This window comes from Salarias fasciatus, chromosome 1 (genome assembly GCF_902148845.1).
Source record: "Salarias fasciatus chromosome 1, fSalaFa1.1, whole genome shotgun sequence".
Taxonomy (NCBI): Eukaryota; Metazoa; Chordata; class Actinopteri; order Blenniiformes; family Blenniidae; genus Salarias; species Salarias fasciatus.
Window position 1 is genome coordinate 28521579 of NC_043745.1, and position 26237 is coordinate 28547815.

The following is a 26237-nucleotide window of genomic DNA, read 5'->3' on the forward strand; positions in this document are numbered from 1 at the left end:
CTTTCAACCACCTCCAGAGCAAGCAGGGATATGCAATTAAAGCAGTAATCCACAACACGCAATGATATATTAAAGTCATCTGATCTTTCTTCATATCACTAACAACCATGATTAAACTGCCAGCCTCTGGGAAACTCTGTCCTTCCCTTTTCAAGGTATGACTGTCCTCGCAGACGCGCCATGCCTGTTTCCCACCTTTTTTTTTTTTCTTCTCAGACTTGCTTTATTTTGTCTGTGACCTTTTCCCTTCTATCACTTGCAGGATCAGTATGCATTCTACTATCAGAGTGATTACTTCTCACCCTGTCAGCTCACCTTGACTTCACCTGTCAACCCTCCATCTATTTTCAATGTGATATTTTCCTTCTCACCTCTTATTAGTTGTGCCCATCTGGAGTCTCTGCTGAGCATTCGTCTTTCTGACTTCTTTTTCGCAACAGACACACAAAAGTGCAGACGCAGTGGCACGACGCACACGCCTGTATGTACACATCCAAGGCTCACACAGCCGTGACATCTGTAGCCCCGACACGTTTAATGGAATCAAGACCTGAATTTCACCGGATGAACTTTTTGTTGCTAAACCATTTTAATCGCTTCCAAAAAAAACAGTGCATTATTACTCTTTGCTCTCTTTGCATTGTGTGAAGACTTTATGAAACAATCTCTAAATACTGATTTCACAGTAGGTATTGCAGGTGCTGCACAGTGGAGTAGCCGTTAGCAGCGCTCCGTCATTTGAAGAGCGTTGAACCCCGTTTCTGCCTGGGAGGCCTTTATATGGAGGGTTTGCATGTTGTCCCTCTGAATGCCTGGGTTTTGTTGAAGTTATATGATTATTAGTTATTTTATCTTATTTATGTGTTAGGTTTTACTTATCTTACCAAATGCTGTCATGCTGACATGATGACAATAAAGTTCTGTTCTATATTGTATACAATGATTAAAAAAAACAAAACAAAAAGTAAATAGATGAGGATTATAAGATTTCCATAAAATGGTGCTACACAATTCAACTTGGTAAAAAAGTCATGTGAATTTAGCTGTTTTTCTAATGGCATTAACAGTTTATTACCAGTTTCATTTAGCCAGATTTTAACACTGACGACGGACCAAAAATGTGTAGGCAGCACTATCCTTTTTAAAAAAAACAACTGTAAACACGCTGTCCTCTACGATCGGTTCAGTTCCCGTCAGCCTGTCACTGACAAATATGTCCCCTTTGTTGACCCTTAATTGTTGATGTGCCTTCAGCTATTCGGTGTCATTTTAAATACTTGAACGCTACAGTGAGATGCATCATTCCACCGAGCTGTGTCAAAATCAGATCAACAGTCTCTGAGATATCGAGCGTGACACACAGATGAGCAGACAAATAACTCGGTGCCTCTTCTGTGGCTTCCTTCATCTGCAGCTCTGCTCATTAGCGAGAATGCACACACATATCGAAGTTGCTATAAATTCAATTCGTTCAGCTTTATTTATAAAGTGTCAATTACAACATAGTCATTTCCAGACACTTTTAGAGGAGAAAAGCCAGGAGATCCACATGAGCAAGCATAAGCAACCGTGGAAAGGAAAAAAAACTCCCTTTCAAAAGGAAGAAACCTTTGCAGAACCAGGCTCAGAGCTTTCTGCTGTTCTGGTTGGGTTGATATATAATGTAAACTTTTTTACAAGTATTTATTCTTCAGCAAGTGAACAGAATTTCACACATTGTGATGAACATATTGGGTGTTTTCTAATGGTTTTGCATTAATTTCATTATTTGTTTACCAATAAGCTTTTTTCTGATACATAGCTGTATTTTAATATTCAGAGGGAAATTTAATTATAGGAAAAGTGATGAGTTTATTAGAAACATGAGAAAACCTTGTTTTAGCGTCACCAAAAGTACATATACTCTCATTTGTGTAATCAGTTACTATATTTTGAAACCCATATAATATGAGGTGTTTGCATGTGAACTGATTCATATGGATGAATAATCTACCCGTCATGCTGTTTTTAACATATCTCACAAACTTCCTGCTTTGCCCCTACATTCCTGGGTAAAACTAATCAAATATCTAATGTTTGAATTAAAGTGTAATGTTAAAAATAATAGTGTAGACATATTTTTTAACAACTGTCCTTACACTGCCAAAGTCCTTCAACCATATGAAAAAGTTAATTTAGACCAGGGGCGGTTTTTTGCTGTGGGCAATGCGGATAAGCGCAGGGCGCAACCACTGAAGGGGGTTCACTCTGCACTCCATAGGGACCATGTACAGCGTGCACAATCAGCAGCTTTTCATAGCTTCACTAGGGCTCCTATGGTTTCCTGCATCCCCTTGTGGTGGGCACAGGGAAGAACAATAAATTCAAATATAGTGTAAAACATGAGGTGCGTCAATACCATGTACCTGTCCATATACAAATGTCTATGTACTCACCACTGTTAACGTTTATAGTGTGTTTTCCTCTGCTAGCCTGTGTGGGCGGTACCATTACAAAAAGAAAACAACAGCTCCCACTAGTGAACCAACATGCTAACTAAATCATTTTCCAGCTTTTTTTGCCATTTCCATGTGGTGCAAACATGACAATTTTCTGAGACAAAAACACAATCATGACACATTTTCACTTTTAAAATTGAGACAATGTGAAATTTATTTTGAAAATTCATGATGGATTAAAAAAAAAAAGTATTACTAACATCAGATGTTTTTTTTTTGTGCAATTACAGCTTAATTGGGTAGGTCAAAACACTGAAAGCCAATTTCTTCATCTTTTAATCTCTGAACAAGCAGGACATTTTCCTTTTAATGTGCTCACATGCTTAGATTAGTACTATTTTGGCAAATTACCAGTCGTGCAATTGAGTACAAATTTCCACTATTGTTTCTACCTCAGAAGCTAATAATTAAAAATGGGAAACAAAATATTTTAAAGCATGCAATATTAATATTTTGCTCGAGGTAAGATTTTTTTTTTTCGTCTGTTTACATGTTGACTACGAAATATTGATTTGCATGTTAATAAAGTAGTCTAATGTGCACCTGAGAAGCTCTTCTGTTTCCCTCTTCTTCTTCTTCTTCTTTTTTTTTTTTTTTTTAAATTTAACAGAGACCTTCCAAACATCTGGTGAGTTCTCAGTGTCACACACCGAATTCTAAATGGGTAAATTTCAGCAATTAACCGGGAGGCATCAGCTTGGTTCCTGGTGGATTTTTCCACTAGCAAAACGCCATATGCTTCACTCAGAAATTCAGTGCACATGCACACACTCTCACACACACACGCACACGCCCGCGCGTGCACACAGATTCATCCTCACACTCCCACTTGCATAAACACGGTCTCCATTTACGCTCCTGCACTCGTGCGCGTTCAGGTTCCGTCCCATTCCGAGACGATGTCTGGAAGGATTCATCACGGTGACAGCACCACTTCAACACATTTTTCAGTTTGTCTGAAGTCTCTCTCTTAGCCCTTGTTCCTCACTTCTCCTTGGTTTCCTCTGGTGTATTGCTCTGAGTCCTACTCAAAGCACACAGCGGGGGATTAGTCCCTATCACAACACTCACTACCCCCAGATCAGTTCGCCGGGGTTAAGGTGCAGCTTTCTCTGAAGATACCGTTTGCTTTGTGAGAACTCTCACAGTGACATGTTAAAGGCGCCCAGTCAGAGAGGAACTTTAATGCTATGATAACCCATTTAAGTTGCTGTCTCAGTATAAATACTGCCTCTCTTGCACACTCTTTGTCTCGCTCCCTTTCTGCCTCCCTGAGCGTGAGGGCCTGCAGGTTTATTTTACCGCTTGACACTGCAACAGATTGTGGTAACATTTGTCATTCACCAAGACACTGTTAGAGATGGTGTATTACAGACCATGACAAAAAAGCCAGGGGTGATTAAGCAGCCATATATTACGTGTCAGTACAATTGAAATGTGTAGCGTAAACTTTTCCACATTTTGATGTGGATTATGTTGCTGTTTTCAATGCAGTGAAATGAAGGAGAAATTAAGCTGGCATAAAACAAATTTCACACCTAATATATGTTTGCAAAGGCAAACCAAAGATAAAATTGTTTACTCTTCTGTTGTGCGTTGTGTTAACTCTTTACATGGGTGATATTGTTGTTTGAAATGTTGCTTAAAATGTAGTGTCATGTCATGTCGTGCCATGTGCGAATGTTATGTGCTTTAATATGTCTGGTGAAACCAAAGACAAATTTCCACCTTGGTGGACAATAAAGTATTTGTATTCGTATTTATATTTGTGACCCCATGCACCTTGTGTTTAAGACAGGTGAAATGAAACATAAATTGCACAGAACACACTCTTTCGAAAATTTTGGTTTTTCTTACCGAAATTTATATGATAGGACATTTAGTGAATTGTTGCACAGAGCTCCAGTTATATATCAACACCAGTGTCCATGTTGTTTACTTGAACATCTAAATGTTGCTTGAAAGCAAATCAGTCACATACAGACAATACTTTATGTTTCGAATTCAAACTTTATGATGTTGTTTATGATGTTGTTTATGATGTATACATACATATTTTGCTCCAGGTAACCTCAATCTCTATGTTGCATTGTTTTTAAGACAACAACTTCATAGCATCATCAGCAAGAGGGGACAAATGAGGACGTATTGACCTTTGTGGCAAAGTTACATTTGAAATGGTTTAATATGAAGACTTCCTGTTTCAATTTCAAAAATATAAATCACTCAGAAATAAAAGGTTGTATTGAATTGGTGAAGTAATTTAGTGTCAGACTGAAAACTAAGATATGGGGGCAAATATGATCGATTTCATCATTTACATTCAACATTCAGTTTTTGCTTGTGTGCACATGTGCATGAATGTAATTGCATGCGACCACACACACACACACACACACACACACACACACACACACACACACACACACACACAAACACACACACACACACACACACACACACACACACACACACACACACACACACACCGCCCCAAAATAAATTCAAGACACCCTAACAGTCCACTGTGTGTCATGTGTGTCATGAAAGTTAAAAAATAAAATAAAATACTGATTGCTTTCATATCTGATCACATTTCAGAACCTTTACCTTCCTAAACTTTACTTCTGGAAACTCTGCTGTCATCACTACACTCCGACATTTCATCCTGCATGCAGATGGATTTTCAGCTCATCTTGGCCATTCAAAGAGAATAAAACATAAGGCATTATAAAGTGTTTCCATGACTTCATGTTACCTTCCTGGGTAACAGAGGTTAACTGTTGGATATCCAGCTGCTGAAGGAACTGCTCCCAGAGAAAAACCCCGTGACTACTGGGACTTTCTGTGGCATTGTATAAGCTATTATAATACTTAACAAGATGTGTCATAAACTGCTTTTCTTTTCACATTTTCAAAGCTTAATTTCGCTGTTGAAGTGAATGCTGTACTATAAAAACGTGTAATTACTAAAGAAGAATCAAAAAGGACAAGACACAAAGAGTCATTCATACCCAGGACTTGAACTTTTAATCATCTTGTAATTTCTCTTCTTTATATACAGCATTGCTAAATATGAAATCCTTGACCTGACCCGACCTTCTTTCAGTGCTAGTGAATACTGTATAAGCAAATAAACTGAAATGAACAACTTCAAGAAAAAAAAAAAAGCATAACTACAAGAAGAGCTAAAATCTGTTGGGATATCCTTTTGAAATCTGCAAGCAAAGATCAAAGTGAAGTCAAACTCCTTTTCTTCACTTGTGTGTGTTCAAGGGAAAATGTGTACATCATAAATTCTGTTTGCTGCAACACGCCGCAAGCAGGCAGTTCACTTCAAACTGTGGGTCAGACAAATATGTAATTACTTACTTGATTAACTTATGAGAAGACTTTTTTTTAATTGCACTTCTTTATCAGTATTTACTTTATCTTTTCTGTATTTAAACAAAAATACAACCTTTTTACCTGGATGGCATTAAATGCATTCCATCAAACTAACGAATATGAATTTATGTATTTCATAGATGCTAATAGAAATCATCTGTATTTGCTAATAAGTCATACTATCTTTTTGATGCAAGTGAAAAGTCTAAATAAAGGTTAACTGATGGGTTAATTAATATAACATGCAACTGACGCCGAATAATTTTATATCTATCTTTAACACTGAAAGTTAGACGCCTGTGCTCAGAAGAAAATCTACAAGGACAGAACAAACTTCCTCCTTTGATTCTTCATGTCGGGAGGTTCAAGTCAACAAAATCCAACCAAAAACATTTTTTTTCTGTGTTTTAAAGTTCAACTGCTACTGAAGATGTATTCAAGCTAGTTCCAGCCGTGAGTTCATGTAATTAGCCGCTCACTGTACTTATCGCTCGCATAATTCTCATTCCCAGCAGTGTAATCCAACAGTCTTCAGATTTTCTCCTCCCTATTGTGACTAATCATCAGCATAGAAGATGCTCTTCATCAGCCCACCCGTCTGCTCGCCCCTCGTCGTTGGCACCAACTGCCACGATAATGACTGAGGCTACTCTCAGACGATGTTTACTAGCTGACAGCAGCACCCTGCTCTCTCTGTATGCTCCAGCAAGCATTTCCATTTAGCTCACTTCTGAAGCTCCTGCCTAATTTCTCTTTGGAGACAGAAATCCTTTAAACCCCATTGTATCCTGGGGCAACATATTTACTGAGGGCTGGCTTTCCAATACCTGAGAGAGATTAACACTGCTCCCTGATTTATGAATCCATGCCACCCACCCACAGGCTTGGTCAGGGGCCCCAGCTACTCTACCCTGCTACTTCCTCTTCACACAATGGGATTTAGGTATCAGAAGAAACACAAACACAGACACACTCGTCCTCGCATATGGCAGAACTGGGTTTTAAGGAGACTTTAAACGGCGAATATGCGTAGATCATCCCTCCCTAAAGAACAGAGCTTTGGCAAGAGCGAGGCCGTCTTGTGACGGTGTTGGCAAGTGAAATCCACTCAAAACTCAACTTTACGCGACGTGACCCGGCAGAGTGGCACATCTATAGTTTAAGGAGCCGCACACTGATTTATCACTTTGGTATACGGTTAAAGGGATATGCAAACAGGTACTGCAGGGTCTGTCACAGCAGTGTGGAGCTGTAGTCGAAAGATCTGTCACAGTCATCTAGCGTTTTGGCATCCCACCATCTCAGTGGCATCACTGGCTGTCTGTGACTGAGGTGGTCGGATGGCTGCCAGACTGAGTGACAGTCTGGTATTTGTTTATCCTGGATAGTCGATTGCCGGGCATCTGTACTACAGAAAACGACAAAGCTGTTGGCACAGAGTTCAGTGTTTTAGTCGACTTGTCTGTTATTCAATTGAGAGAATCCTTTCAAATTGTCCTAATTTCTGCAATAAAGCACTCACGAAACACATCATGTCATGCATTTATGTGAATAAATAAGCAACAAAACAGACAGTTACAGAGCTGGCGCTGTCTTGACAACATATGTCTTATGGCTGCAATCCCAACACATGTGCGGGGGCCTCGGGATATTTAAAGTCTTTGAAACGGCACAGTCGCTGGTACTGGAGCTGTTTATATGTATCTTATATTTTATGGCGTTCCTCTCGTATTTTTTTCTAACTTTTTCATCATTTTTATGACAGTACACAAACATGATTTGTTAGGGAAACTGCTATTGACTTGGAGTCGTCTATCATGCTCGCTAGACAGCTCTACATCACTACAGGCACATGTGAACAATGTTTAATTGACTGACTGCCCCCAAAATAGCTGATTAACAGTGGCGGGCTGCACAGGGTTTTTGTTTGCGCACCCTCTCATATTGTTCTCTTTTTTGTCTACGATTAGTTTGACTCAAATACGATATATTTGAACGAAGGCTAAGACACATCATTTGCGGTGTTTGCTTGTTTGCAAAAAAACAGTTTTAAACAGATGCATTAATGCTGGACTCCGTAGTTTAAAAGTGAAGAAGAGGAAGCAGAACAAGCCGTAACACCTTTTACGTTTCACCAACAATGTGAAATAGTACCTGCTGTGGAGTTCTCTGAGACAGAACCAAAGATGAGGAGTAAAAGTTTTGATGCTGAAGAGGAGATTTTATTTGCGATTGCAAAAGATTTGAACAAATGTCGTGTGACTGAGAGTGAAGCTGCTGCTCTGAATAGAACTCCAAACTTCTCTGTCATTTTGTCAGTCAGCCCGGTTAATTTAGCAGCAGATCAGAGTTCATGTCTCCTCTTAACCTTAATGCCAGAGCAGTGTGACCTTCCCACAGTGTGTCTAACAGAACTTCTCAATGTGATATTGAAGTCAAAACATCTCATATCAGAGGAGAATGCCTTGTCTCTTTATCTGTGTATCAGCATTTATTTAAATTTGACTCATGACTGCTGAAGCCGTGACGTTCAATCACTGGGGAGTCCAGTCCGAACAGTCCGAACTCCTTCACCGTCTCTGTTCAACTGAATGAACATTGAGACCAACACTTGTTTGCCGTGAGCATCAAGAAGACTAGTTTGTAGCAAAGGCAACACATCATGGCGACAGCCTCATGTTTGATTTACTGCAACTGCAATGCTATTAGCTGTGACACTAAAGTGCTTCTTTCGACGCCTGCAGCGCATCCAGAGTGTTGCACTCTGCTTCCTGTCCAGTCAAAGTCAAAAGTGTCCCAAGTCAAAGCCCACTTTTCAATAACTGCGCGAGAGCAATACGTTCCATGAACACCTGTGCTCGTATGCTAATGTAGACACCTCCGGCACATATTTCACTTATAGCTTGGACTTTGAAATATATTCTCCTCCTCCTGTATATTATTTTCTCCAGAACAAAATCAAGAGCCAACGAAGAACAAAGGCTAAGCATATTGTTTAAACCCCTACAATACCATATGGTTAACCAAATGATTTAAATCATTAATGAGCTGGAATAACTTTGAAAGGCCAATATTTTACATTTACAATAAATAAAAAAGAACAATACCACATTTAGTGTTTCCTTTCTTTTATGCCCCCCTCTCTCTCTCTTTCTCTCTCTCTCGCTCTCTCTCCCTCTCTCTGTCTTCTTCAATTTAAATATTTTAAAAGCATGCTTTACACTACATTTGAGCATGTTTCCTCAGCTGAATAGTTTTTAAAAAAACAGCCTTGTATTGCGCCTCCTGCACAGTAGTGTACCTGGCATCACCTGCATATACACAATAAATAAAGCAGCGGCCCATTCTTGGGAGAGAGAATAAAATAAGAATTAAAAAAGACCTCCTAGCCTTGCATGCGTATACTGTATGTTCACAAAGAATGAGTGGCTTCTAGTGAATTGCAATACTTACATTCCCATTTTTTTTGTCTGTTCTGTTTTTACCTTCAAGTGAGCGATTTCAGGAGGCAAAGGAGCATTTTCCTAACTACTATTGCTTATTCGATATCAGCGAATGACTTATCATTTGAGAAACGATCCATTAAACATAGTCAGTTTTGGAAAAACGAAGTAAATAGAGGATAGGATACATTAAGTTGCAAAGTAAAGCAGTTCCGACTTTGTGTGGAGCAGTACTCCAACATTTCCATGAAAACAAGCCTGATGACACAAAAGGTAAACTGCAGTAAAGAAGCTGCCAATGTTCTCCAGCATGGAGAAACAATCGGGACGCCTGGGAAATACAGCACCACAAATCTGGCACAAACAATTATGAAAACGTGGCAATGTGACCATTTTTTCTTGCCTGTAGCATATTTGAACAGTATTGTGAGGAAATAAGTAGCCAGTACACTATTAAAATATGTTGACATTTTCAAAAAAAAAAAAAACAAAAAAAAAAAAAACACTAGCCGTAGTAGCCAGGCACGCCTTGATGGCTAAAATTTGTATAACTGTGAAATTTCACAGTAGTTAAATTTTTAATGAAACATTTCCTAGCCGGGCCCGAGCCAAACGTGGGGGGTAATTTGTGTTTTGTGACATGAATATTTGGCAGAGGTGGACCTGAAAAGACGCTCTGGTGTTTTAGACAAAGCGCCTCTGAATGGGATGGAGCGGAACACTTCAGCAGGGGAGTTCTCCATCATCTCCTGTCCATCAATGATTAATGGCTAAAGTGGTTCCATTTTCATGGTAGAGGACATAACAATCTTGCATTTGAGCATTTTTGTCCCTCTCCACAAAGCCCCTTAACAGCTCCCCTCACCCGGTCCCGTTCCAACACGCACCTTGCCCACTCGCCCCCCCGCCCCCGCTGCTTCCCAGCTTCCCGTCAGTCAGCCGCGTCGCTGCACGTAAATCGCGCAGCCGACTATTTTGTTCAACCGTGTTGCTGTTGACGTCTCTCATCTTCAAACACTCCCTCACATACAGTTCAAAAAGCGGCCACGGAGCGGAGGGAGAGATGTAAATCCTTGAGATGAAATGAAGAAGAAAACAAACGGAACAAAAAGCCACTGACTGTCTAAAACAAGTGAAGTGAATTGTAAGAGTCTGCTCATTCACCTCTGACATCTGATACTGAAGCTTATTTTAATCACTTTATGTGATTTAAATACAAATAAGAGAGAGCGTCTTTTTTTTTTCTTACCTTGAAGATAAATTCAGGAAATGTAAATAGTTTTAAAAAAGCTTTCATATTTCCAAAAAATTAAGACACTGCTATGATCCTTTTATGATGAACTGAAAAGTAGATTTTAGTGCCAGGCATTTACCACTGATACCTTTCAAAATGTCATGAAAGATATTTTTATAAACTGAAATAACCTCTGACTAGTCTCCTCAAAATGTAAGGCGATAACCTTGTAATTTCCGTTGTGATGCTCCGATTAATTAAAGCGCAGATTCATGCACGGAATTGATGACACTTGAATATAGGACATGCGGATGCGACGGCGAACCTCTGCCTGTGCTTGATTTGTTCTCTTCAGAAAGGTGTGAAAGCATCACAGTGCTGACTGGAACGGTGACACCGTCTCTTAAATGACTGGACAGTGTTTTTTTTTTTTTTCTTTTTTGTTCAACGCCTGAACATTTGCGAGGTACTTTAATGTGCGTCTGCTCACACTTCCTATTTTTTCCCCACTTTGTCTTTTGCAATGTAATTTGAAATATTTGAAACAATGGACACTGCCACTACAGGTAATAGTATGTCTGTCATTTGATTAAAATGAGTGACTGTACAGTCACAATGGCCTCTCCAGGAGAGGACGGCTTCCACACACAAACCCAGTCAGGCCATTAGTGACCCAAATGATGATTTTTCCGGGCTGCAAGCTATTGTAATGATTAGTTCTCTTGCCTCCCATCCAGAATATCCTTGTATCTTGAGTGTGGTTTAGGCTTTGTCTCTGCAGAGTTTGCATGTTTCCCCTGTGCATGAGTGGAATTTTTCTCCATTTACTGTAGTTTCCTCCAACGGCTTAAAAACAAATTTTCAAGGTAAAGTGCTCTCTCCAAATTGTACACCCATAGTCAAAATTTGATAAAACTGCAGAGACAATAGCTGAATTGATGAATTATTTCCTTTATTATCGTTGGTAATGCATAATAGATCACCCTGCTAACCAGCAGCACTATCAAAGAACAAAATACCGTTTGTTCTGGCATTATTTATGAAAGCACTAATTCAACAGGAGTGTGTTCAGAACAACTTGTATGTTCGATTGAATTCTATTTGTAAAGTTACACATTATTTATTAGTGGTTATCATAGCTGGAGACACCAAGCAACACAAAAAGAATACTTTTATAAACCTGCTGTCAACTGCTTCAATGCCAAATGTGTTTCTTAGCGTTCAGCTTTCTTGTAAGCTTTTTATATCACCGTCTTTTCATATCAGTGTCAAAATGCAATTATCCATATTTTCCACATAACTCCCTCACTTTAAAAATCTGTTTTGATAGTTTAGTTTTGTTAAAAGAAAGTTCTCCTCCCTCTTCATTCACGCTATCAGTGATGGTTGTAATTGCTCAATCACCGCTCATGAAATTCAGCATTTGCCGTTTGGTTAAAGGGCACAGACAATGTTTTAAGAATATAATTGTCAAAAGGGCTTTTCTTCTAATGCCACTTCTTCATTGAAAAGCTAATTTAATTACAGGCCATTAGTTTAATTTTTCATCCCAGTGAACAAGGACACAAAAACAAAAGGATATCGTAAAGTGTGAAACGGCTCGCCATCTTGGATAAAAAAAATGTGTTTTTTTTTTTCACCCAAGCACTAAAATTTAACTCCAAGTTTCAAGGCCAGAGCAAACAACTTCCAACATGATTGTCTATAATCTTGTGAACTTGGAATCATCGCTTATTCCGATGTTTGGATATATGAGGTGTGAATCGGTTGCCGGTCCACGGCAGGGCAGAGACGGGGAAACACACACCCATTAACCTGAAGTGCATGTTTTAGAGGGTGTTAGGAAACCCGGAGGGCCTGGACAAAAACTCACACACGCCTCATGAAACAGAATTATGATCTTTTGATGATCAAATTTTCAGGAGGCCATACAACCTGCCGTGCACCTGTAAATAAAATACCGAGGAAATGTGATGTGAAAATGGCCACATTTCACTCCTCAGCAGTGGAGATCACGGATGCGCTGGAGGTTGTGAATAGCAATTTTGGATTTTGATTATGTGATTTAGTAGTTTAAATCTTGACAGAAGGTGTAATTTACAGGAAATAGTAAACGTAGCCGTGAAAAATAGCAGAGAACTTACAAAAGCTTCCAACTTACTGTACGGTCAGGTTTAGACATTGCCCTTAGGTAGAAACAGATAACCCAAGGCAAAATGAAATATTTATCGGCAACATTTTGTCCCTGATGCTGTGAAGCTGATCAATGAAGGATGATTGGTTAGCTGTTTCTAAGTGGTGCTGAGTGAATGCTGCAGATATATGCAGGAGCCACATCCATCACGATTACGAACATCAGGAAAAATAAACACACTAATAATATACTGATATTTTAGAATAGGACATGTTGAAATATTACGTTTGACCTCCGATTGCTCTATTGTTTGTGTTTTGTGAGGTGGTCGAGTACGTTTCATTAGAAAACTGAAGATAAATCTTTTTTGTGGATAATATTTTTGCATAACTTGCTCTAACGTTGCATTGGGGATTGAACGGATATTTTAGGATTAACTCTCAATTTCACCCTCTGCAGTGAGAAGGAACTGCTGTGCCCACATCCTGATTAACTCTTACGTTATTATCCATTTTCGGTACTGTTTTATTAAAATTCAATCCCAGCTGACTTTGCATGAAGAAAGTTTATCATGTGGACTAAAGGAGAGAAACAGACCATCACACATCCTCATTTAAGAGACAGAAAAAAAAGCTTAAAATGCAAACAAATTAACTAAAAATAAAACATTATTTGAGTCACTAACAGCTTAACTGAGGAAACTTCACTTCTGAATTTATGATGGAAAATATCTCACCTCGTGGTCTGATTCACTTATTATCAACAAATCGATGCAAAGCTGCATAAAACTCCCGCTCGTTACAATTCTCAAGCAGATGTGATCAGAGCGTGCGGTTCAGTGTTTTGGCTCCCAGCAGAGATCAGAGATCTGGGATGTACCAACACGGGGACATCGTACACAACGCTGCGTTTCTGCGACAGTTAACCGCAGTGTGAAACGTCTTTACTATCATTTGCTTTAATTAAATCCGTCTTATGTTCACTTCTCAAAAAAATGTGTATTCGCTTGTTCTTGAGGCTTATGTTTAAAGAGTGCTTGTTTATTTACGCACGCAAGCTTTTTGAACGTGAACATGGAAAAACCATTTGGCTCACACAGAGACGGGAAAGTGCCTCCAAAAAAACAGTGTTGTGGAAGAATATTCAGAGCTGAGCATCAGGTGCATGTAGCCCAATTGGCACCACAAAGTAATCACATCACTCAACTTGTTGGCTCGGCACACTGTCTGGGACGGTCCGAGGACATTTCGGAAATTGCTTCAAGATTCTGCTCTTGTTTATCGAAGGATTTGTTTTATTTCCATCTGTTTTGATCCCGTTTGACCAAAATCACTCGCAGGTCAACAGACACAAGGCTCTCGGTTATTTTACAGTCAACATCTGAAGCTCAGAGGATCGCTGTTGAATAAGGAGGACAACATTTCTCATTATATCACTTCAGCACTCTCCAGCAACTCATTCAAATTTCATCTTGCAGTCATTTTCCACTGGCCTTTGACTTTTCATGTGTGTCTGTGTCTGTGCTTGTGGGCACTATTGTGCATGCGTTTCTTTTTGTCTCTCTGTTGCCCGGGTCTTGTCTGTAACGTTGTTAAATAATTCATGCAGCATTTTAGCCAATAACAGTCGCTTAAAGACCGTCTCGCCCCTCGCACTCCTCTGTCATGTATTATTTCAGCTTATTTGCAGTCTGGGGACTCTCACTCGTGCACTTCCAATCTGGCAGAACTAAAAGACCCAGTAATAAATGCTAATATGTATTTCAAAATTGTAACTGATTGGCAGGATTACTCTGCGTATCGAAAAGTGTAGCCTTTAGTGAGGTTGTTCATTTGAATCATTTACTCCGCAGAAACTGTTGACATGACTGTAATTGCTGAGGGACAAGCAGCCGATGTAGAAAACTTTCAGCGTGTGACCATTACTTCCCGTCTCATGGTTTATTTCATTTGTCTTTTTTGTCAGCGTGACTTAATAAACAGCGAAACTTCAATTTCAAGTCAATTTTTCACACTGTGGAGAGCGCCATTTGAAGTTCAGTAACATGAGATCGAGAATAATCTGGGCCTTGTTGCCTGAAAACACCTCAATAGTGGATCAATCTCGTAAACACCTTATTTATATCAGAAGGTTTCTGAAGATATTGCAATCAAGGTTGCATTTAAAACACTGTTTCTGTCCAACTCCCAGAAGATGGAAAACATAACATTGTAACACTTCTGTCAGGCTTTTGGCCTTTGCCACACAGAGTGCGGTAATAACTCACACCCAGGAAACTGGTTCTTTTTTTGGAGCGGATCTTTTTTTTTTTTTTCTTTTTTCCTTTAGATGCCACAGATGTGTGACTGCTCATCTGGCACCGAGGGCCACAGGTGGAGGAATGGCAGAGCTGATGCTGTGCAGATATCACCTCAGAATGAGTGCATCTCCTCCAGCCCTGCATCCACCTCCTCGGAGCAGATTTCACTGCTGCATATATATCACTAAAGATGCAGTAAAATTAATATATCACAACTATATCTCTCTGATTTTGTCCAGATTCCTGAAACAAAAAAACAATGAAAAAAACTATATTCTTTTTATAGATCTTGTTGTTTTTATGTGGTTCATTTAGGCCACATGAACCATGCAGCCTAAAACCAGTAACTGCAAATACCCTGTAAATGCTTTATTACTAAATGCAATCCAGAGTTAGCATCATCGTAAGAATTCAAGTTGATTTAATAAAACTAACTTAGAGAGATACAGTTATTTAGTAGTAACTCTAGTGTTGACATTTTTCGAAGTGGTAAAAGTTGACCGTCCTTGATCTACATTATCCAGTGACGTCACCAGTTGAATTTTAATTTTAATTTTAAACACCATAAAACTGCAACAACACTGAATACATATCTTCAAACAAGTAATTATTGCTTCTTATTTTGTGTTTTTTTCTTCGTCTGTATCTCCCGCAGGGTAAATTACTGCCAAATAAGAGGTGACATTGTTAAAAAGCAGTTCACACAGCTCGACAATTAAAACTTTAGCCTGTTTGCTGAAAAGTCCCTCATCACAGCTCATCTCTGCCAGGTCAATCCACTTTACTGGGAGGAAAGACGCGTACATCCCAGTCTTCTCGGAGAACATTAGCTTTAGGATTTGGCCTCATGCGTATTCTCAGCAGTAATGAAAAGTCATATTGCTCTAAATGTCATATTTTGCTAGAATACAGGTAGAAAACATGCTGTAGCAAGCAGCGCAATGTGATCGTAAGCCAATTTAGTTCCAGTGAGAGAGTGTATAGAAACTTCCAGCTTATTCATGGATCATTACCAGGATAATGCCGTTTGTAATGCGGATATACGAAGCTATTAATGCACGTCAAGTGGACTATTATTAAAGCAGCAATCATCTCATAGCTTTTAAAATGATGACCACAAGCGCCATGATGAAGGGAAGTAAAGACTGTCGGATGTACTGTATATGTTCATTTATTGATTTAGTTATGGGCTTTTCCTACTCGACTCGCCTTGGTTTTTTCAGCTTTATCATTGAGCGTTGTTATCTGACACCGGGTGCTTTCCAAGCCGGCCGAGTCGAGCCGCCGATTGGCTCACTGGGCGCGACGTCACTCGATGAGTCAGGAGAGCGACTCATGCGTCAGAGTCAAAGCCGCCGTTGTTCAAATGCATACATAACGGAGCGACCCGCCACGGGACACATGACATTGCTGGACTTCTGGATCGCCTCACTATGAGGACTCCACCCGCGCCGAGGTCGGACGCCATTGTGATGGAAAGCAACCGAAACTGAGCTGAGGCGGACAGAGCAGCGCCGGAAAAGCACCATTAGTGTTCATGTAGTGCACTTAGAACCACAAAAATTGATGGATAATTAAAAAGTAAAATCACCAATATGTTTTGATTCTTTAGGCTTCAGTCCTCCAACCTGCTTTAATTCAATTCAGCTTTATTTAATAACGTATAATGTTCTGAAATGATGGAGAAGATTTGGTTCTGTTGTTTCTCAGCAGCCCACATGCTCAGCTCTGCCACTCATCGCACAAATGTGCTTCTTTAAAAAGGACTGACAAACAGGCATATAAGATTGCTTTTTTTTGTTTCCAAGAAGCATTTTAACAACAAAGAAATAATCTACATAGCTAAAAAGACTGTTTTACTTTTTTTTTTGCTCAGTTCCAGTTTTACTTCGACATTAATATGACTTCATTAATCCATTTGATCAGTTTTCTAAAAATGGTCATCTGATTTATTTTGGATCATGTAGTTAATTTACTGTATGTCTTGTTGACTTTTTATTTGTCGTGATGAGAACATTTCCATTCACCGATTGAACTCCAATGATTTGAGCTTTGACTGGATGACAGAATGGCTCACTGTGTGCTCCGGGGCCGTGTTGAGCAGAAGCTAAATCCACCAAAGTACACTGCACAAAGTTTACTCTGCGCCTCACTTCCACCCACTATCATATGAAATGCCAAAGGCTGAAGGCTGTCGCTGTTGACTGTGAAGTAGCTTTTTCATTATGTGCTGTCTTCCGATGAGTCCAAGTACAATAATTGTATGTGCTGTGCCGTTTGCGTCATTTGCGCTTCCGATTTTATGCGTTTTTAAATTGCAAGATGGTTGATGGAGAAGCAAAAACAACTAGTATCTTGTAGGCACTTTGTTTTTCTCTTTGGTGCCCTTCACAGAATGCTGTTTTGTGAAATTGTACACAATGTTCTTAGAAACAAAAGCATTTTAGAAAATACGGTCTACCTTTAGAATGCGTCACCATCGGAAAGCAGGGTGTTGTAAGGTCAGTTGATTCTTTGCTCACACATTACAGGCTCGCTCAGAACATTACTGTCAATGTTTGGCTTTTTTTTTTTTTTTTTTTTTTTTGTATTCTTTCCAAGAATATCATAATGTTGACTGAAACCGCTGTGTCCCTGATTATTATCCATCTGTTATTGTTATCTTCTCTCTATCATGTTCAACATCCACCCCCCTCTATCTTTTTGCATATTCACAGACTTCTTTTTTCCGTACCGCGGTGAACCTTTAGGGATATCTTCCAAGTCACAAAGAAACATAAAACATTTTTTTTTTCCCATGCTCTTTTCTATTATATAAAAAGAACGACAGTTAGACATCAGACTCTCGCAGCTCCCACACTGTGTATGTTGTCTTAATTCAGATGAAAGCCCCCGCCTACACATACGTCTCACCGCTTTCCCATATTACATAAGGATAATTAGTAAGTTCAGTTTTCTGAACAAAGAGCAGGGCTGGGCTCTGAAGGTTATTTGGTCAGTTTTCCTTCAGATCCTCGTATCGGATTGATCATCAGAGGTGAAAATCCCAGGTGCGTGCCGTCTTCACGTCCTTTAAAGCTCAACGTGGGCCTTGTGTTTATCACGGGCTGCAGCTTTCTGCTCAGCCGTATCTAAATACCAGGTACATCTCGGCTTAAACTTCAATAACTCCGTTACCGCATGCTGATTGCTCTCATCTGAAGGTAACTTTAATCTATCACCGGTGTGAATCCCACTGCCGAGAAGAAATAAATGAATGTGCCAAAAGTAAACATTCCGCACAAAACCGAGGACTGCAGACATGTAATAATTTAATAATTCATGTCATGTTGTCATTTTAATTCTTTAAGGTCTTTTGAACAGAGCTAATATTTCAGAAAAAAAGGCAACGAGTAATACAATTGTCAAACCTCGAACAAAGCATCCAGAAAGACCACCCACTGTCAAGGTCCTTTTTTAAAAATGCTACACTGAATAGGGTTATTTTCAATAGTGATGGGAGATACTTTACACCTCAACTTGCAGCATGAAAGTGTCAAATATCTTTCTGTTTGCCTTTGTCAACATTCTGCCTCATTTCATACTCCTAGCGGGAAAACAGTGTGGGGCTTTTTAAGTCTGACAAAGACTTACTCAAAACTAGTTAACCTGGGACCGCGGAGTTCACATAGTTTATACCGCAGCAGGTAACACATCGCTCATAGACAAGACACAAAATCATTATCCTGCCAAGCAGCGGGTCAATGTTCAAAGACCACTCTTGTCACGGATAATAGTTTCCTGACAGGTGAACAACACTAACAAAACAGGATGACACTGAGTAAGAAGGGAAAACAATGTCTTCTAGTGGGAAACAAGCTGGTCAAGGTAACAAGTCCTATTATACGTCTGAGGGATTATGTGACTGCGAATCTCCTCCATTCACAAGTAATGTGTTTTTTTTATTTAATCGCAATTTTGGATTCTACTATGAGGGTTTATGGAGGTTTATCCAAGCAAGACTCTTTCAGACATACTTGTCCTTGTGTGGTGGAGAGACGGTTCTTAAAAGAAAAAGTAAAAGTTTAATTCTGGTACTTCATTCATTCCACTGATTTGATTTTTATTTTAATATCCAGTCATGGGATGCAGTGCACTTACTGAACATCTCACAGCAACTGATTATCCAGTGTGGAAGTGTTCGCAGCAGGAACTGATGAAGCCACATGGATTTGGAGAGCAGAAGCATATTGCAGGATGTATGACCAAGTATATCAGGCAACACATGGTTAAGGCCAGAGAAACATCATGATTCAACGAGTGCTAAAAAACTCAATCTCAAGTGTGTCGAATATGCCGCCACAAACTCCTGATATTTTATTGAGCTGTAACAGTTTCTTTCTGTTTGTTTTGTATTATTTCCTTTGGCACTCCTGTGCGTGAGAGACATTGTGTGACACATTATTGAGAACAAATTTAATCTATCACACTTGTGAGGGGTGGCTGAGGAGATGCTCGTAAACTTCTTATGAATCACATTTAAAATCATTGTCTCTGCTCAACTCGATGTACTACAACCGCACATGGCCAGGCCGTGTGCAGCTTTATTTATTTGTGAAGACAATGAGTCAGTATAGGCCTACTCACGGATTGCATCTGCCAACTGTGAGTACATCTGCTAAGTTGGAGCTCGTAAGAAATCATACACACACGCGCGGTTTACTCACAGCGCCTGTATTGGTGTGTTGCTGGCTGCTCCACCCTCAGCAGGCAAGCTGGCATCAACCTTGGGGCGATGCGCTTGATCTTTGCGCACGCCTCACCTCTTAATGATAAAATGAGAAAACTGGGTCGGAGATGTACATTCCCAACAGAAATGGTGGGAAGTTAACATCTTCAGCTGAGCACCAACTGGGAAATCATCTCTAAATAAATCAAATGACTTTCACAAATAGGTGAGGAGCCTATGGGAGGCCCAGGTTTGCTCCTGGGAGGAATGAACAAGTCTGGATGATTAACTGAGAAATGAATGACCTGCTCGTGTATCCACTAGAAACCTACTTGAGCAATGAAATGACTCTAAATTAAATGGTATTTGATATGTTGAGTCCTTTATAGAGACAGATGTTGTTTTTCATGATGATTCATTATCTCTTTTCAAGAGTGGTATCAATTCCCTGATGTTAAAAAAGGAAAGCGTCTCGATTTTGCTCAACCTGTTCATTGCGACAAAGAATTTTAGATGCTGCTGTTTTGCATACAATCAGTGGATTATTTGGTGCTGGGATCACTTTTGTATTTGAAAGAGAGGATGCCATTGTGATGCAGACGGTACCTCCGAACTGAATGAACGTGAACATTTTGCAGCTGTTCAAAAAAAAAAAAAAAAAAAATGTCTACAATGGTTGTTCAACCCTTACAGTCGGCAAAAGGAGGGAGAAAGAGATGAAGGCAGAAAGCCACAGAAAGCCACCATGCATGTGTGTTAAAGATAATTCTGGGGATACATTACAACTCACCAGAGTTGGGATCGGAGTTGCCGTCAGCTTCAGTCCTCTTATCGGGGGAGGCCTGCTCGTAGAAGTCGTCCTGCGCCTGCACCAGAGGGAGAGGTTGTGTGAGGAGGGAGCCACTGCCTACAGGCTCGTGGTCCCCCAGACCGCTGTCACTGCAGCTCTCCTGAGAGCCGTCCGGCAGGTGAAACGTGACGCGCCGCTGTGACTAGAACCAAGAGCACAAAACAGAGCCTCTGATGTTAGTGCTCTGCTCTGCCCCCCCACCACCTTCTTTCCACTGTGTTATTTTACACTGAGCTGAGCACGCTCATGCATGTTGCTTTACACACCGAGCACTGGTCGCCACTGCAGTGTGGAATAATTTTGACTGAATGATGCAGAGCGTAATAAACATCATCGCTGCAGACTAGAAATGATTACCGAATAAAAGAAGTCTATTTTGACTGGAGCTGAGGTATTGATGGGAGTTTACACATTGTCAATACAGTCACGTTTCACTGCACAATGACAACCAATAACAGCATGCAAATAAGCATCATGCACTGTAACGAAAAAAAAAAAAAAAACCCCATCAAGGTGAAAAGTGTAAAAGTTGCGACTCTTTCATAAGTGCATAGTGTGATTAATGCGTGACATAATTGATGACAGCCATAAAATATCTAAATATGTGTGGCAGGATATTATCACGTTTGTCAGGGTTGCTGCAGGGACATTTGCCGCCTGATTGTTTACTTTGTGTTGTCAATTTGTTTGGGTAGCTGACAAAGTCAAAGTGGCCTGCAGAGTCAGGAGGAGTCACCCCCGGGACGTCCTTCTCCACACACTGTGTACCGTCACCGAGGGGAGGAATTTTTCCTCAGTGCACAAGTGGCGCCGGGATTTGTGTCGGACCCCCCCTTTTTTTGTTGGAAATGTGCATACGTGCACACGCATACACATGTACGCACACACCTTCCCTAAAGCCATCCTGATTGAATTTCCAATTGTTAATTCCAAGTGTCTTTTCCCCTTGCTCTAATGACATTTTCCTCAGGCTTTTTCATAAGTCCAGACACAAGCCTCCAGCTAACCTTTCGTGAGCGCAGAGAGGTCCCTGCCACATCCTTGGTGATGACAGACAGAGACGGGTTTTACAGTAATTATTGGCAAAAGCAAAGGTCACCCGATCTGCAGTCTAATGCAAATGACCTCATTATATATTTTAGAACCGCTCGGAAAGCATGCAACATTTAATTAAACACAAAGGAAGATGAAAGAAAGAAAGAACGCATGAAAATGCATGCATGCACACAAACGCTGGCTCCAAGATAATCTACGTGCGTGTTCTCACACTCATGACGGATAAACAGATAGACAGGTAATTTATAGCTTGATAGAGAGATTGATACTTGCAGCTACCAGTGACAATTTAAAGCATTAGATCAATTACAATTAACCATAAAGGTCTTGTAAAACAGTGGGTATCTAAATGCCACTATTGGCAATTATAAAGAGGCAGATGATCAGATGTGGTATTTTAAATGGAAATGACAAAACAGGGAACCACAAAGAAAAAGTCATTTGTAAAGCATATCCCTTCTGTGCTTTTTTTTTACATTCACTCATTGGAAATTGCATAAATGCTGGTTTCACATAATGCAAATCCTGCCATATGTGCACAGTTTAAAACACTTTATGATGGAAATAAACTCAGGGAAACAATGAAGTGAAAAGGAGCCACATTTAGAGTCTTTGCCAACTTCATTAATGATAGCTGTATCTGTATCTGTTTTTTGCTTCTTTTTTTTTTTTTTTTTTTATGCTTCCTGGGCAAGGTTGCACTAAAAGCGGCCAGCAAAGTATTTTCATACGGCCTACATTTTATAATTCTGATCATGCAAGAAATACTATATATAAAGTGATACATTGCAAAATCAGTAAGACTAAATCTTTTTTCTTTTTGTAATTTGGCAACTTTATTCCCAATGTCAGCATCCGAATATCTTAGACAAGTTAATACAAAGGCAAATGCATACATGGTGGACCCGTAGGGAGGGAAGAGATTAAAAAAAAAACCCTGCTGAGCCTGGGGACATAAAGAGCGATCACAAGACTTGACAAATAACATATTATAAAATCACATCGTTTTATATGTGTTTGACATTTGCAATGAAGAAATCGCACTGAAAATGTACATGCGATTCCCTTTAATTTTGAATTTCACAGAGGAGATAGTTTATCATTAATTGGGTTAATGGTTTTAATGTGTGCTCTGAAAAGCTGCTGAAGTGACAGGACCATCAAAAAGAAGTGATAGACTAAAAAATCGTACAAATACTAACGCTAATAGTTTAGAATTTCAACAGATTACTCGCCATCAAGTTCCTCTTTTCAACAACATGCACTGCCTGTGTCCGCGGATCCTGCCAGTTTATGTTTGTGTTTGTGTTTATTAGAGGGTTTAGGCATGTTTGAGGATATTTGTATTTCTCTGTTGCTGACAGTCACTTGTAGTAATATTAGCATAAGACCGGCTTAAACTATCCCTGCTGCCAGTTTACAAGATATTATGGCTTATCACGCCTGCTAACCCTTATTATCCGCTTGTTTTTATAATTTGCCTGACCAAACACACTCACTTTAACAAACACAAAGCAAATAGCAGCACTTTGCAGCTGGAAGGTTTAAATTTCTGCAAGCCTGCAGTGGATCAGGACTAGCGTTCGCCCTTGGGCCTTTATAGAGAGTACAACATTAGACGGACTGAAATTATAATCTGACAGGAGCGGGTGGAGGTCAACAACAAACTTCAGTTGCACATGTTTCAAAAAAGTGTTAAATTTACAATTTGAAAACCAGATTTGTGCACTCTATCTGCTCTGTATTTTTTATTTATTTTAGGAAGCTTAAAATGGGTCAGTTGTCCAATAAAATTCATATTTAGAGGACGACCTGCTAAGGTCGTGTAAATATGTTTACCAGTTTCACTGACCTGAACATTTGATTTCAAGTAACAACTACAGAACTTTAACAGAGTTTTTTTTCTTTACTATTATTATTATTATTAGCCTTTAAAACAGCTGTTTATGAAAAAGAAAGTGGTCTGTGAGGTTAAAGCTAAAGCATCTGATTTTACTTTTTTGGCACCTGCTGACCAATTCTGTGCTAAAACGATCATCTAATCTACTGCTGAGCCCAAACTGAATCCGTCAGAGCTGGTCCACCTTTGGCTTTATGTGGCGAACGGAGAACAGTGTTACGGCCTTGGAGCAGGAGCTTCCTCGCTGTTCGCCTGTCTTTCTCCTCCTGAGTGCGACCATATGGAGCACAGTATGCAAGTCAAAAACAACTTCTGTGTTGCACTGGGTTCCAAATGAACACGATATAGCTCTATGTTTCTATCAGGCAGGCATTTAATGAGAGAAAGACTGTGTGCACACATACACACACACACACACACACACCCGCACAAAATAATGCAACCTCCTCACCACCACAAATAATCTTATCTAACAGCAGTCTGACACCTGCGGTGAGAGAACACTTCCCACGAGTCCGTTCTCACAATCAGACCACTGAGGGAGATCAGTCAACCAGGAAAACAAAACTCACAAAAAGATCTCTTTCTCCCCCTGCCCTGCTCTCTCACTCCTGCTCCCGCCTGAGAGACCAAAGGTGCTCTGCCATCTGCTGGTCACCTTTGAAAAATACATTATTTTTTTTAACCAATAAACTGCCACAGACATGATCTTCCTCTTTGTTCTACTGGTAGTGTTGATAGATTTTTTTTTTTTTTTTCCTGTCTCTGCCATCTCTTCTGGGTCTAGACTTTCACTCTGCTGCTACATTTGACTTCAACGCCTTCTGGAACAACAGAACGACAGACTTTTATTGCCCCTATTAGTCCTGAAATACAATAATCTCTGACTTTTTTTAATTTTTATGCATACTTTATTGAAGTTATATAGCAGCGTCACCCTCGGATTCCCCCAGACATTTGATCTGCAACCCTGACAAGCTGTAAGACTCCATGAAACATCAGATCAAGTGACACATTAGCAGCTGATAGACATTGTCTCCTGTCAACATAACATTTGGATTTCCTTTGGGCTCATCCCTAAAATGCATCACACTCCCAGTCAGGCAGGGCTCTATTTTGATGACATAAACACAGTCAAAAACAAGCTTTTCAAACTGCTTAAAAAAGATGAAAGACGTGGAGATAAAAAGAGCTCCCAAACATGTTTCTGTAAGTAACGTTCAAATAAAAAGTGACAAATAAATCACAATCTCCCCCGTCTTTGATTCTGACTCTAATATTGACGCAGTCTGTTCCTGCTGCCTCTCCAGAGTCGAAGTCTGCCGCCTTCTGCTTTTCATCATTAAATCATAGCAAAGCAGTTCTGAGAAACATCTGCATTCTGCCACGTCAACAATGAAGCCTGATCAGTCGCTCCCTCGCTCTTTGGTTCACCGCAGATACAAAACACGCTTGCACACAAGTGCACAAAGGCAAACACAAAAATGCAAAAACGGGAGCCGAGTCTGACCCAAATTGCAACCTCGGAAGAGTGGTCATGCAGTGTGTGTGTGCTGTGTGTGCTGTGTGAGCCTGAGTCTGTGTTTTTCATTTACCAAACACTGGCTTAGCAGGAGAATATTAGCACACTTCATCATTTCAAAGACGAAAAGATCTCATGCAGATTTTTGGATGCAGACTGTATGCGTGCTAGTTTATTCATTTTTCTGTCTTGCCCCTTTGGAGATGTTTCTTTTTTTCACGCACACACACACACACACACAAAACCATAAATCCATGAGTAGTCATCCCGTATGCTTGTCACCTAGACTCTCACCTGTCATCTTTCTCAGATGACAGGTGTGGTGACAAGATCTGTCTTGCTGGATCCCTCAGAGTCCAATTTGTTGGCTTATCATCTGTCCACACCTCCTAATGAACTACACCTCATCCCACTTCTCCACATTAACATGAGGGACCCTGATTCTTAGCACCTGTTAGAACTGCAGCACATAACATCAAAACTGACAAGTAGTCGGATGTACCTTCAATTATGAACAGAGAAACACACAACACACGCAGCAGCTTAAGGAAGACAGAGATATATTTTCAACACCAGTTAAAAAAGTCAATATTATTGTCACCACACAGGCTAATGGTGAAATCTGGCACCTTGTAAAAGAACCAGATGGGAAAGTTAATTTTCCAGTTGGAAATGTTTATGTAGTAAAAATGACTCCAAGTTCACCCCATGAAATCTGAAGATAAATGATGGCCAACATAAAATTCCATGAACATATTTTATTCAACATGCATTGGCATTAATAAATTGTTTCTTTTTTTCTTTTATCACAAGGGGATGAGGCTGCTCTGCAAAAATGTTGTCAATTTATAAAAAAAAAATAGCAGAAATGTAGTCACTGATTCAAACTGTCAATATGAATTATCAATTCAGAATCCGGTTTCTGATTTTCACGGCAATTTAAGTTCAATATTCACACTCCTTTTGGCAAGATTGGTTAGATATGAGGCCGCTTTGCTGATAAATGATCCACCATCCTGTTTTTTTTTTGTTTGTTTGTTTGTTTTTTGTTACAGTTGGCATACACTTGTTTCCCTGGTGAACTTTTCAATTCTTTATTCAGAATATGGATAAGTCGTGGTGAATTTATCTAAGGTTCTGTTTAGCGGTGGTCAGAGTATGTTTTTACGACATATGGATGAGAAACATCTGCAATGACAGATTTGA

General features: G+C 39.8%; 1 protein-coding gene across 4 annotated transcripts in view; it reads right to left on the reverse strand.

The window, feature by feature from the left end:
• The window catches only part of pcdh9 (protocadherin 9), a 198854-nt gene that overhangs the window by 40670 nt on the left and 131947 nt on the right, over positions 1 to 26237 (reverse strand). For 2 of the 4 annotated variants that reach the window (XM_030088203.1, XM_030088192.1), the window contains one exon: positions 20494 to 20569. In XM_030088203.1, the coding sequence (XP_029944063.1) occupies positions 20494 to 20569 (76 nt within the window). Of the gene's footprint in view, positions 1 to 20493; positions 20696 to 26237 lie in introns of all 4 variants that reach the window. The other 2 variants (XM_030088181.1, XM_030088170.1) reach the window with 1 other exon arrangement.